The 14,943-nt window shown below is 35.9% G+C and overlaps 1 protein-coding gene and 1 non-coding gene across 2 annotated transcripts; one reads left to right on the top strand and one right to left on the bottom strand.

The window, feature by feature from the left end:
* Positions 1-10,200: 10,200 nt before the first annotated feature.
* Positions 10,201-10,695, bottom strand: LOC111897421 (uncharacterized). Its single transcript, XM_023893387.1, has one exon. It carries the CDS (start codon positions 10,693-10,695, stop codon positions 10,201-10,203), a length of 495 nt encoding a protein of 164 aa, XP_023749155.1.
* Positions 10,696-11,887: 1,192 nt separating this feature from the next.
* Positions 11,888-11,993, top strand: LOC111897426 (small nucleolar RNA R71). The gene has a single exon (XR_002852249.1). It is a non-coding gene; the product is annotated as a small nucleolar RNA R71 (small nucleolar RNA).
* The last annotated feature ends 2,950 nt before the right edge of the window (positions 11,994-14,943 follow it).

Genomic DNA, 14,943 nt, shown 5'->3' with positions numbered 1-14,943 from the left:
AGTAACTAAGTTAGAAGCAACAGATTCAGAGTTCAATGAGTCATTAGATTGTTCAATAGTTTTCTCCTTGTTCTCATCTTCTGCTACTTTACCTGCACATGAAGTAGAAACATTAGAATTTTCATCTCAACACCCTCAGTTGGCCCAGATTGTTCAGTCTTAACTGAAGTTGGTTCAGGGGTTTGGCCAAACTGAGTAAGTATTTCTTCCTCATTGGTCTCAAGGGGTGGGTTATAATTATCATTGAAGGGAGGTGGTACATTGTGATACCCTAACCCCTTAGTTTGATTATCTTTGAATGTTAATTGTTTTTTAATCATCGATGCAACTACCTCACTTGACACATCAAATTTCTTAAAGTTGAATTCAACATCTTTATATTTTTCTTTTAATGCATCAAGTTCGGCGGTCACAGCATCAAAATCTTTCTTAAGATATATATAATGAACACACTTCTCACTATACTCTGCCTGTAATTTCCTAAAGTCCTTAGTCTTGGCCTCTAGTTGTTCTTTTAATGGTTTCTAGCCTTTCCTAAGTTGATACCCTTCGTATTTTAGTTCCTCGTTCTCTCTACGTAGTAATTCATAATGCACATGTAAATTCTCCAAGGAAATTTCATTGACATTGATTTTTGAAGAACTCATTGTTTACCAAAAATGCCCTTTAACTTGAAAACTCAAAAGTCAACCTTAAAATTCAAGTTCAAAAAGTCAAACTTTAAAAGTGAAAGTCAAAATTAAAAGTCAAACCGAAAAGCTAAACTTGAAATTTTGAAAGTTAAAACGACAAAGTCAAAAATTAAAGTCCAAGGTCAAACTTTAAAGTTAAAGTCAAAATTTTAGGTCAAAAGTCAATTTAGAAAGTCAAAAATTAAAAACTAAAATTTAGGGTTGAAAATGAAATTTAAAAATAAACGAAATTGATTTTTTGGGTTGAAAGTGTAAAAAATGCGAAAGTAGGAACCGAAGATATGATATTTGAACTAAAAGGAGAAGGCGGAGGAAGGGATGGGGCGAGAGACCTGTGACAACTGCCAATTTTCGGTCAAGTCAAAGTCAACTAAAGTCAACAAGTCAAACCGGTCAACCCAATTTGCCCGTAGGTACTAGAGTTTACGTTATGTAATTTCTAAACAACTCTCTATTCTAATGAGAGATCATAAATCGAAAAGTGCGTACATCTAGATCTCCTTAACCTAAAACGGTGGTACGTGGAGAGCCAAACCGATAAAACAATGTTACATACTCATCAGGAGTATGCAAGATCCTTAAACAAGGCTTAATAGGGTTCACGGACCTTGCATTGCGAAGCTGGACACTCAAAAAGGTTACCAATGAAACCTCTCTCAATCGTTTTCACTCCATCTCTTTGTATGAGAAACCTCTCCAAGAATGTCAAATCTCTCCCAAATCTCTCTAAGTATGTGAAATCTCTCCAAAATCTCTCTTTGTATGAGAAATCTCTCCAAGAATGTCAAATCTCTCCCAAATCTCTCTACGAATGTGAAATCTCTCCCAAATCTCTCTTTGTATGAGAAACCTCTCCAAGAATGTCAAATCTCTCCCAAATCTCTCTTTGTATGAGAAATCTCTCCAAGAATGTCAAATCTCTCCCAAATCTCTCTACGAATGTGAAATCTCTCCCAAATAACTCTTTGTATGGGAAATCTCTCCAAGTATGTCAAATCTCTCCCAAATCTCTCTAAGTATGTGAAATCTCTCCCAAATCTCTCTTTGTATGAGAAATCTCTCCAAGAATGTCAAATCTCTCCTAAATCTGTCTAAGTATGTGAAATCTCTCCCAAATCTCTCTTTGTATGAGAAATCTCTCCAAGAATGTCAAATCTCTCCCAAATCTGTCTTTGTATGAGAAATCTCTCCAAGAATGTCAAATCTCTCCCAAATCTCTCTAAGTATGTGAAATCTCTCCCAAATCTCTCTTTGTATGAGAAATCTCTCCAAGAATGTCAAATCTCTCCCAAATCTCTCTTCGAATGTGAAATCTCTCCCAAATCTCTCTAAGTATGTGGAATCTCTCTCAAATCTCTCTCGAAATCTCTCCCAACTTTCTATAATCACTCGGGGCATCCCGACCCTCGAATTTGGCGAAAACAGCCCAAAAATGGAAGTCTACGCGAAAAACGGACTTAAGGAGCCGAAACCCCTCTTAGGACCCGAAACCCCTCTTAGGAACCGAAACCCCTCTTAGGAACCGAACCCTTCTGAGCCGAAAGCTGCTGAACCGAACCCGAAAGGTCCTCTCGGGCCCGAACCTCGCATGCCTCAACCGAACCCGAACGTTCGGCACATTTCGGATCTGACCTCTTCTCTTCTAATGGCTACCGAACCTTCTCTTCTGATGGCCTGCCGAACCCTCGCTTCTGACCTTCGGACCGAGCCCTCGAACTAAGCCTCGCCTTCGCCTTCTTCTTCTGGCTCGCATTCGCTTCCGGCTCGGCACCAGCCTAACCGAACCTCGGCCTAGGGACCGAGAGGTCTCGCTGGGAATGCTTTTTCTCCCGGTTTTCGACTAAATTCGCGTTTTAGGCCCGTTTTTAATTATTTTAACACGGGATTTTCACCCAAAACTTTATTTTAACATATAAGGACCCTTAACTATTAATTAATCGCATTTTTAAGGATAAAACCTTATCCAAAAGAGAGTGGGTGAAGTACAAAGGTAGAGTGTTGACTTTACTTATTTCTATGACACAAGCAACTCCCATACCCACTCCATGTCACTATTCACCACCAGCCCATCCCTAGTCACTTCATAGGTCCTTTCTCACTATTTTCAACTATTCCCACGTCCTTAGAGCTGGAACATCCATCCTCTCTCCTCACACTTTAATCATTCTCTCATTTTTACCAAGAATCACACTCCAAACTCTCTCATCTTTTTCTCTCTAATTCGAGAATTTCAAGGCATACTCCAAGACTCTTCTCCTACAATTAGTAAGTATCATCATCTTTCTTATGATTATTACACATCCTCCTACTCAAAAATCAAAGATTGCTTACACAAACATCATCACATTCTTGTTAGATCTTCGAATCTTCAAGTGATTCTTCAAGTGTTCTTGGGTTGAAAACTTCTCTTCTTCAACACTTACCTACTGAAATCACTCAAGGTGAGTTCATACCCCTACATTTTTATGTTTTCTTAAGTTTTTAGGGGGGAATACAAGTTAAAACACCAAGAACATAACTAAATTTTTCTAACAGCTTTCATCAGAAAAGTTGGACTCCATTCACGGACTGTTTTGGACAACTTAAACATTTTTGTTTGAAAAACTGTTTTAGGTGTAAGTAGTTCCAGTTCTTGGCTTTAAAATGACTACTTACACATCTCCATACGATTTTTCTACAATTTATGGTGATTTTTACAAAACTGCCTATCATTTCAAACACCAATCCGGACCAGTCTGTGATTATGGACTTTTTCACCCAAGTTGGAGGTCATTAAAAGTCATGATAAAAATTATGAGTAAACTAAGCACATTTTGGGAACTCTCAGAATTTACGGATTTAGTTTTCAACTTCGTATGATTTTTCTATGACTTTTCAAAAACATTGTAGAAAGGTTGAAAATTTGTTAACAGCTTATAACTTTCATAACACTTTGTATTATGTTGAGCAAAGTGTATAACGATAAGTTCTAAATATTGAATGTGTTTCCTTGTTAGTTTATCATCATAAACTGAAATATAGTCATTCATGATAAGATTATTCATTCATTTAGAACACGTATATTAAGCTATAATGAGCTTAGTTTATGGATTCATAGCATTAAGGCATTTTCATAAAAGAATTCTTATACATTACAAACGTTTTGGATAAACTATAATAGGTATAGTTTATGTATCATTTACTTCTCAAACTTATTTACCAAAGGTTTTCAGTTTAGTTCATGTAAATCTGTTAATGAATAAACTTGTGAGTCATTCCCTTCGGGTTATTTCCAAAGTAACAAAGTCAAAAAGTCCTGTAAATTGTAACCAGAGTCTCTTGTAGGGAGAACGTGATAGTTGTGTATAGATCTATATTGGGTTTGACAAACCCACACCAGAGCTGCTTGCAACAGCTAGACCGGCAGGTCTGTGGTGACAAGTGTCATTTAACGGCGACGCCTGAAGAACGTCGTATTACGAGGCCGTCTATGTCAAGTATGGTTATGATAGTTCACATGTGGTATTAACAATCATAAGATTTACGGGTTCTAACTTTAAATTAGCGAGTTATGTCTATTTAGCTCACTGAAATTACTTTAAGTATGGAAAAATACTTATACGCCTTCATATCAAAAAGGGTTTTATGTCGATTTAAAATCACTTTTTACATCAACAATTACATACTTTATTATATACTTTCGGTCTTGGTATTTAAGACTACACATCATTCATTACGGGATTTTCTCACATCAAAAAGGGTTTTATGCCGATTTAAAACCACTTTTATATCTTTAAGTATGACAAATAGTTGTTCATTTTCGGTCCTGGTATTTAGGACTACATAACTTTTGTAAGGAAAATATTGGATTTTTCTTGGTATCATACATCTCTTTACAAAGATCGATTTTCAAACTCTTACTGTCAAAAGCTTATGAACTCACCAACCTTTGTGTTGACACTTTTCAAAACTACTTGTATTCTCAGGAATTCAGTGAAACAGGAAATCAACCACGTTTTGAGGATGGGACGATAAATCGTCGAACAGTTCATTTTGTATCATAATGTAATTGATTTGAATCATGTAAACATATACTTTGGTGTAACTTTTTCAATTATATTTATGATGGTTGTATTTACTTTGAGCACTATTATACTCGTTGTTGTGATACTCTACATGAAGTCCTCCACCCCCGGACGTTACCGCCATCCTTGGTTTGGGGGTGTGACAAGACCAGGGTTCGAATCTTGGCCACAAAAAAATCCCTTTTTTTAATAGACGCTAAACAAGCAAGAGGTTGTTGCTAAACGAGAAGGAGGTTGCTGAACGCTGAACAAAAATGGGTCGAACTCCTGCTAGGCCGCAAACTCTTGGCCGAACATGCCTGTGGGCCATGAACTTCGGGCCGTATTGAGCCATACACGAAGAACAAACCCACCTTATTTTGCCAAGATCTATCCGAAAACGAAAAAATCCTTCAAAAATAAGGTCAAATACGCTCCATAGCTGGCAAAATTGATTGATACAATCCAAGCTCTGATACCACTTATAAGTACCCAATCTGCTTGTGTATCAATCAGATCCAATTGATGGTGTGGAATCCCAATCATTTGGATGATGCCAGATCAAAAGAGAGAAGAAGTAGAAGAAATCAGATCCAATTGATGGTGTGGAATCCCAATCATTTGGATGATGCCAGATCAAAAGAGAGAAGAAGTAGAAGAAGAATAATATCAATCTTCAATGTATTGATGATATGAATGAAGTTCCTTACACAAGATTCACTTTCTCATAAAAATACATTTTCCTAAAAAAACAAAGTATAAACCAATATTTTAGACCCAACAGTTACCAATTATTTTATTATTAGCAATTCGAGTCCAAATTTACTAATGTTAAATTAATTCATGTAGATCTATGCATGGTCATACTTAATTTAACACATAATCAATTATTAGATAGGATTGGAGCTATGTAATATTGAGTTAACAAACACAATTATGGTCACAATATGTGTTCTCCAGTATAGCCAAATTCAATACTTTAATTACTTATCTAAGATTGATTCGATCTTAGCTCTAATAATCTAATGGTCACTAAATTACTAGGTAATCAGATTCATGCAGATTAATGATCACTAAACGATACAAAATATGATTTAAAGCAATCTAGTATGAAATTAAGCATGTTAGGTATAAACAATCCAACACAATCCACTAACCAACTAGAAAAATTCATACTAACATAACTAAACCATAGTTCCAGTTTCATCTAGCTAACAAGAGCAGCTAGATTTAGCTACTCATAGAAACAATCAAACAAGTAAACTTCATAATTAAAAACATAGTAATGTACCAAACTAAGAATAAAGTAGATCTTCTTCCTTGGTTTCTGCCTTCTTTTCCTTTGAAAAATGACTTCTAGAATCTCTATTCTCTCCAGCTAACCTCTAAAATCTGTAAGAATCAAGAGTATTTATAATATTCAAAATCACCCTCCTCACATCGTGAGCTCAGTATTAATCCGTATCGAACATGGATTCTTGCTTCCGAACACTTATCTTCTAGAATCTCCATGTTCACATCGTGAGACATTACTCCTCACATCATGAGAACGACTTTTTGTTGAATTCTTCATCTTTTAAGCTTTTAACCTTCAAGTTCCGATCCTTGTCACTTTTTGTCCTTATTCTTCAAGATGACTTCTTTTGGTTGCAAAATGTAATTTAATCTTATAAGTACCATTTATCTATGCAGATAACCAAAATATGTATAAAAATGTATTCAAATATTGTCTAAAAATATGTATAAATATGGAAATATCAAATACCCCACACTTATCTTTTGCTTGCCCTCAAGCAAAACTAACTATTTTTAAATTTAAACTTTCATCACTAACATCACATAAGACAATCCATTTCGAACTCAGCCATTACACCAAGACTGCAATCCGCATATTTGTGTCTAAAATCCTAACAACCTCCTAATCCTAAATACTCAAAATCCTTATGAACCTTCCCCCCTTAGCTTATATGACACTCATTTTTGCAACCCTCCGAATCAATCCTCAGAAATCTTTCTTAACCTCAAGGTATTTTTGGTTAAGCTACCCAAGCATACATAATCTAGAAACTACAACTTTAGATACTATAATGGAGCTCTTTTGAATTCTTCACTTCTTTGAATAATTGATCTTGATTTCTTTGAATTCACCGCCTTTTTTTTATTTTTGGTATCTTCACTTTTGATTCTTTAGAATTTTTGATCTTTCGATCTTCATACTTGATAGCTCCAAAATTCTTACAATTTTTGGTAATTTGTCTCTCTTTTTTCTTTTATAATTTCTCACTTTTTTTCTCAAATCCTACATGATTAAGCAAGGTAGCTTAACTTCAACCTTTATTAGTTAGAGATATTAGTCTAAGTGCAATGACTACATAAGCTCTCAGGGATAGATTTCAGGTGCAGGCTGCAAAACTTATTATGCCATATAAACTACCAGATTACCTTTCATATCTCATGACTTTTCACTAAGAATGTGAAGTCACAAATACACTATAACATATGTTGGCTCAGTTAAACATTTGAGCTCCCATTGCATCATCCCACATAACACTAGCAACTTAAGTTCAAACTCTTACTAGATTGAATTTTTAGATTATTTTTCCAAATTGATTTCTAAATGTTTCAAAATTTTAAATTTTAATTTTTTTCTAGCAATTTACTTTTTCGACCCCCTACCCCACACTTATTACATACAATTCCCTCATTGTATGCATAAAGTAATTCAAAAGCAATAAAATGGAGAAAGAACAAACTCCCCTGGGGTAGTAGTTGCGAGATCGATTATGAAAGTGTGGAAAACTTGAACATCTTGAATTTGTCATCTTCTAATATGGAACTTGGATCTTCAACAAATGAGATATGTTAATGTGCCGACAAAAATTTGAATCCGAGATTTGATTCTTCAATAAACGTGGTGTATAAAATCTTCAAAGCATAAGAGACCAATGTGGGAAAGCATATGCCACATTGCATGGTTGAGAGAAAGAGTCATAACTTACTTCATTATATCGCCGAAATAATATTAGTGACCCATGAAATAAATATGGAATAACGGTCTTTAATTTTGTAGAAATTTGGGATTCACGATGTGAGGTATAGAATCCACGATGTGATGTTGTGGAAAATCAATTTCCGAAAATCATCGATATCAGGCTCACGACATGAGATAGATGTGCTCACGTCGTGAGTATTGGGTCTCACAGAATTCTGTTTTGTAAAGCCTTCTTTCAATAACTGGAATGCAAACTTTTGTCTTAACAGATTAAGACCCTTCTTAAACTCTATATAACATGACTCTTCTCTATACTTGCTACTCTCTCGATTAACCCCACACTTATCTAAGACTGTGGGTCTCGACTCTCGACTCTAAATACTTGGCTAAAGCTTGTGTACGCTCTCATATCTCTAATTCTCTATTGTCTTTTGCGTTTTTCTCTTACAAATTTCTGTAAATAAACAACCAAAGGAAGTGGAAAAGAAACATAACAATCTTAAAGTTTTGTTACACAACCAAATCAAACCAAAATCAAACACGCCGAAAATAAACTAGACAAAAACTAAAATAAAAGGATAAAAATTAATCATCATTCTCCTCACCATGCATTCCGCTTCCTCCAGCTCCATCTCCACGTGGCATCCATAACTCCTCCCATGTTGGAATGTAAGGGCATTGGGGTGGTATTGTAGGAGGTCTCACTACATTCATATGTGCATATAAAGTGTCGAGAATTTGGGTGTTGTAGTTTACTCCTCCACAAAGATTATCCAAATACGTACCCACCCTACTCTGAAATGGATCAGTAGGTACTCCACGCAAATTCAGCAAGACTACACTCCCGATACTCCCCTCCTAAACGGAAAACCAAAGCTTGGGGGAAATTGGGGTCTTCCACATTATCTTGGAAGACCAGTTTTGAGAAAAACTCGACACATAGCTCCTTATAAACTTTTTCTTGAATTGCAAATAAATTGCTCTAGCCTTTTCATGTAAAAGTTATCCCATTCCCCATAAAGGTTTTGGTGAGAAACGAGTTCAACCAATCAAGCAATCACAACTCCCTTAGCTTAATCCAATTAATTGTGGGGGCCACCGCGAACTATCGACTATGAAGCCATCCCAATCGATTAGTATACCAGTTATACACTTCGTGTGATATGTTAGTCGGGAAGGTATAAAACGGGTGTAAGTTTGCAACACCACCTTATGCTTCTTCAACATCCCTCCTAGGACCCATTTTTCTGAAAAAATAGCAAAATAACAAAACCCAACACCAACAACCATGACATATTAATCAGAGCATAAAATATTTCTGAATTCCAGTATTCACTTCGTGAAGGTCAAACTCATGTCGTGAGTTTGGTGCGTAGGTCGGTTTAATTCCAAAATCGAGCCAAATTCTAAGAAAAAAAGGTGTAAATATCACATATGGTTTTGTCAAATAGCAATTCTAAACACGAATAAGCAACATGCAAGTCATATTTCGCACAAAATCATGAGTAGTTGCAAATCTTGAAGATATGAGTATAAACCCTGACCCCTTAATCTAGTAAATCAGTCAAGCATTAAGATCACTAATTGTTTACCTTAAAATAAAATTACGTATGCAAGAAAGTGGATGGTGGATGATATCGCCAAAATCAAATGTGGGGGGGGGGGGGGCTAGAGAGTCTGAGTTCACTTCGTGAGATAGAATAAGGATAGTCAAATGTTGTTCTGGTAACTTAATCAGTGGTCCCGTGTTTTGTGATACTCACGTCATGAGCTTTATGCCTCACATCGTGAGTATGGTCTGGGCTGAAAAATCTGGGGCTTTTCAAATAAACACGAGGTGGGCCACGGACCACGACATGTTTTCGAGGTTTTTTCATTTAAAATCCATTTTTTTTCTTCTTAAAAATCATCACTCAATTTTCAAGGACCCCACACTTGATTTTTATTATAAATTAGATGACTTGATGATTAATATCCTAACATTCAACAAAAATGCAAAAACTAAATTAAATGCAAAAACGAAAAGAAAATCGCAAACCAAGCTCGGTTTGCCCCCCGAGAAGCGCTTCTTTTTGTTGGAGTCATAAGCCCGACTTCGTGCCACTTCACGTTGAAATTGTAGGTTTTCCCAACACCACTTGTATTTACTGCTCCTTCCACCTTCTTTTGTAAGCTTGAACTCTTCTAAGATATGCCTTTTTAGAATTTTCCATTTTACCTTTCACATCATTTTTTTCAAGCTTTCATTTAACTCCTTTATTCTCCACTAGTTTATGTCCCTCTTTTCCTTCATCCTTAAGCTTTAATTATATATCCTTCTTATCCATAATTGAACTTTTTAATTTTGAAGTAACTTTTTCCTCATCACTGGATACTAAGTCTTCCTCCCTTTCCTAACTAACCCAAGAAGTTCGAGTTTTATAAGCAATCACTTCAAAAATAGTTGGAATGGATGCTCTTGGTTTTGTGCGGTTTACTTGTTGAATCTTTTCTTCCATAAGTTTTTCCAATTCTTCAAGCTCATCTTCTTTATCAATGTTGAAGACTTCACCTTGAGCATCACCATTTGAAATCCATCTTCTATCCCAAAGGTAACTTCATCATCTCCCACTCTCAAAGTAATTTTGGACTCGCGAATGTCTACCAAAGCCCTAGAAGTATTTATCAGAGGGCGACCAAGAATTATTGGGACATTTGCATCTTCCTTCATATCTAAAATGACAAAGTCAATTGGAAAAACAAATTTCCCAATTTTTACCAAAATATCTTCCATAATGCCCCTTGGATGTGTCACTGAACGATTAGCCATGTGAATTGTCATTCTTATAACCTTCAAATCTGGAAGATTTAGCTTTTGGTAGAACAAAAAAAGCATTAGATTTATGCTAGATCCATAATCGTCTAAGGCATAAGTCTTTGTGTTATTTCCAAATTCACATGGAAGAGTGAGACGTCCAGGATCTCCCATTTTCTTTGGTAACTCTCCCTTTATTACTTTAGAACTCTGCTCACTAAGAATCACCTTGGAATTCTTCTCTAGCTGCTAGCGAGTGTCAAGTAGATCTTGCAAAACTTAGCATATTCAGGAACTTGGGACAATGATTCAATGAAAGGGGTATTAATTGAAATAGCCTTTACTTGCTCCATAAACTTTAAGTGTTCTTGCTCCATTGGATGAATATGAGCTCTAGACAGAAACGAAAGTGGAGGACGATAAGCTTGCACATCAGCTGAATTTTTCTGATCATACCCTCCCCACGTCGTGAGCCTTGGATGCTCACGTCGTGAGTTCGAAGTTTCAGCAACATTTTTTTCTTCGAATTTGGACTTCTTTGGCTTTGGTCCGGTCTGATGTGGATCAACTTCAAGTGCTTCAAGGAACTCAGAGATGGTATCCTCTACAGTTTCTATCACCATTACATGTGATTGAGGCTTTTTATCGGGAATTTTTGGAGATAATTTTTCATTTACCAAAGTGGTTAGTTGTCCAAGTTGGGCTTCGATATTTTGGATCGATGCTTGGTGATTCCTCAGCAAAGCTTGTTGTTCTCTCATGAGATTTTTTTTGTTCCCTTATTGCTTCATCGGTCTCATTGTGTCTTTTCTCTGAAACCTCCATAAATCTTGTTATCATGGACGCAAGATCAAATTTCTTTTCAGGTGGTTGCTCTTTTTGATAAAAGCCTTTATAAATTTGCCTATACTTATCTTCTTTTTTCTTATTATACTCATTTTATGGAAACTACTCTTTCTTTGGTTTCCTCTAATCTGCATCATACTTATCTCCACTCGAATAGCAAACTTGCACCTTCTTATTTCCATTATCATCCAAGTGGCAATCTTTTGTCAAGTGTGGACCATTACATCTTTCACAACTAACTCTAATAGTATGAATTGATTGGTCCATCTTTTTCATCATTTGGTCCATAGTGTTTAGCATGGCTAACACAGCTGCCATATCTTCAAAAATTCCACTACCAATCCTTTTTGCCCCATCATGTCCAGGATTATGGTACTCACGAGAATGCTTGGAAAATTCTTCAATTCATTCCTTGATTTCAGCCATATTTTTCTTAGTCAATGGCCCTTGAGAATCAAGGAATTGCCTTGTCATGACATTAACCCCATCATAAAAAATAGAAACTTCTTTTTGCTCATTCAATTCATTTTGGGGGCAACTCCTTATCAATCCCTTATAGCATTCCCATGCTTCATATAGTGACCCCCCAGTTGTTGTTCGAAATTCGCTATAGGTTTCTTGAGTTTAGCAACTTTGGAAGTTGGGAAAAAGTGTTCCAAAAATTGCTCGCGCATCTGCACCCAAGTAGTTATTGCACCGGGTGGAAGTGCTTTTAGCCAATTCTTAGTGGCTCCCTTGAAATTAATGGGAAATATCCTTAGCAAAATTGTAGTTCGTGGAACATTTGGGATGTTAAAATAGTCATCAATGTCATTGACTTCATCTAGGTGCTTGTAAGTATCCTCATGATCCTTCCTAGAAAATGGTACTTCTTTTAGTGCGGACAAAATGTGTCCCTTCATCTCGAATGTGGTAGCGGCTGGAATCGTGGGCTGCACTAGACCGGGACCGGTGTCCTCTCGTATTTTCTTCTTATATGCCTCAATGGACATATCAACAATGTTTTCCATCTCGTTATTTTGCTCGTCCTTGAAATCGCTTTCTTCAAATTCAGTTTCAGTCCGGTATTCGGGGTTTTTTGGATTAGGATTTTGTTCAAAGCTTTTGATCTTGCTCTCGTCCTTCTTTTGATTACTCGACTCTCCTACATTCTTTCCTTTCTTCTTTCCAAAAACTGATTTCAAGTCTTTGAAAGGTGACTTCTTTGGCGGTTGGTTTTCTCCTACGTTTTTATCCATCTTTTTGTGAAGGGCAGACTACGGATCTTCAAGCGGTGGTATCAAATGTGTGTTGCACCCTTGGGTCATGAGCTACTGCAACAAAAACAAAAACAAAAACATAAAAACGAATAAAAACTACTTAAAATGCTTACTGACTGCTTACCACGACGTGGTATAGGGCACCACCTCGTGTTGTCGCAACTAATCTAAACAGAAACGAAAAACAAAAATGATTGATCTCACATCGTGAGCTTAAGAGTCACGCCATGAGTTAAGTATTGCAATAAAAAACTAATGCAAAAAATTAACTTTTTGCAGGTTTTATCCCACAAAAAGGATGGATTAACATAAAACAAATAAATTTCACAATCAAATAAGTCGTTCCCCGGAAATGGCGCCAAAAAGTTGATGTGTGCAAATAGCTACACCTAATTTAATCTACTATTCTACTAGCTATTCGACCCAGGGCAGTGTACCCTTTCGCAAATTGTATAGCACAAAAGTCAGGTATCGATCTCAGGGAATGAAATTAATTCTCTAACCTACTTACTTATTAAATTAACCTAAAATTATAAGCAATAGTAAAATGGTTTTTATCTAATTTTGCAAGTTTAGAAAAACTTCATTTCTCAACAACTATTCAATTAATTATTCAAAACACTTCTGTTAGTTCGAATCCACTTTCCCTCAATAGTTAGCTATTAATTATGAACAATTCCCATTGGTTACCAATTAATTTATTATTAGCAATTCGATTCCAAATTTACTAATGTTAAATTAATTCATTTAGAGCTATGCATGGTCATACATAATTTAACACATAATGAATTATTAGCTAGGATTGGAGCTATGTAAGATTGAGTTAACAAACACAATTATGGTCATAATATGTGTTTTCCAGCACAACCACATTCAATACTTTAGTTACTTATCTAAGATTGGTTCGATTTTAGCTCTAATAATCTAATGGTCACTAAATTACTAGGTAATCAAATTCATGCAGATTAATGATCACTAAACGACACAAAATATGAATTAAAGCAATCTAGTATCAAATTAAGCATGTTAGGTATAAACAATCAAACACAAGCCATTAACCAACTAGAAAAATCCATACTAACATAACTAAACCATAAGTTCTAGCTTCATTTAGCTAACAGGAGCAGGAAGATTTAGCTACTCATAGAAACAATCAAACAAGTAAACTTCATAATTAAAAACATAGCAGTGTACCAAACTAAGAATAAAGTATATCTTCTTCCTTGGTTTCTGCCTTCTTTTCCTCTGAAAAACGACTTTTGGAATCTCTATTCTCTCCAGCTAACCTCTAAAATCCGTAAGAATCAAGAGTATTTATAATATTCGAAATCACCCTCCTCATGTTGTGAACAAAGGCATCTCATGTCGTGAGCTTAGTATTGATCTATATCGAACACAGATTCCTGCTATCGGATGCTTATCTTCTAGAATCCCCATGCTCACGTCGTGAGACATTACTCAAGGGTTTTTAGCATTCTAACACTCCTAAGGTGTACATGCAACCCTAGAAACCTTGGATCTATGTTTTACTAAGATACATGCAAATTTAATTTTCCAAGGTTCTTAACCTAACTAGCATGGCATGGGGAACATGAAACATAAAAGATAGTAGGATAACATACCTTTTTGTTGCTTGGATTCCTTGAGAACTTTGTGAGCCTAGCACCCCAAATGTGATGCCTCAAATGTCTCACACAACACCACAGCTCTTGTTTTACACATAGTGCCGATTTTGGTAGCCCATGGGGTCCTTTTATAGTTGTGTCATAAGTAGGGTTACAACATGTAAACCCTAGTTGACATGGCTTTTCATATTCCAAGATCCATGGGTTCATAACCTCCATGGAGCACCTTATGGGTTTTAGCCCAATTCAATAAACCATGGATCATTAGCCCACTATAAAAGAATGGATGATTTACACAATCAACCCCATATATTTAATTAGTCTCCTTTTGATCACCAAATTAAATCTAAATTAATTCTTGATCAAAACTAATTAAATAATATTATTAATATATTAGAACTTATAATATATTAATAAACCATAAGTGTCCTTTCTCTCATTTAGTCTATCCAAGTGTTCCAATGCCATGCAACTCAACTGGACCATGCCAACCGGGTCAAGTACATCCCATAAATAGTTATGAACTTAGACACCTAATCCAATAGTCTCCTACTTGGATAAGTCTAATAACTATAACTGCAAGAATGACTTCAGGAACCGGTCAGCAATCGTAGCTCTTTCAAAGTCTCGCGGAACTGAGATGATGATGAGACGCCATTTAAGATAAGTGATCATATAATCCTCTGTTCTAG

Source organism: Lactuca sativa, chromosome 5, assembly GCF_002870075.4.
Source record: "Lactuca sativa cultivar Salinas chromosome 5, Lsat_Salinas_v11, whole genome shotgun sequence".
In the NCBI taxonomy this organism is placed as follows: domain Eukaryota; kingdom Viridiplantae; phylum Streptophyta; class Magnoliopsida; order Asterales; family Asteraceae; genus Lactuca; species Lactuca sativa.
Note: the sequence above shows the minus strand (reverse complement) of the source record. Positions and strands in the feature narration are given on the sequence as shown.

What these genes read in the sequence shown, in the direction of transcription:
- LOC111897421 (XM_023893387.1), bottom strand. Translation starts at nt 10,695, where the DNA reads ATGGGAGATCCTGGACGTCTCACTCTTCCATGTGAATTTGGAAATAAC.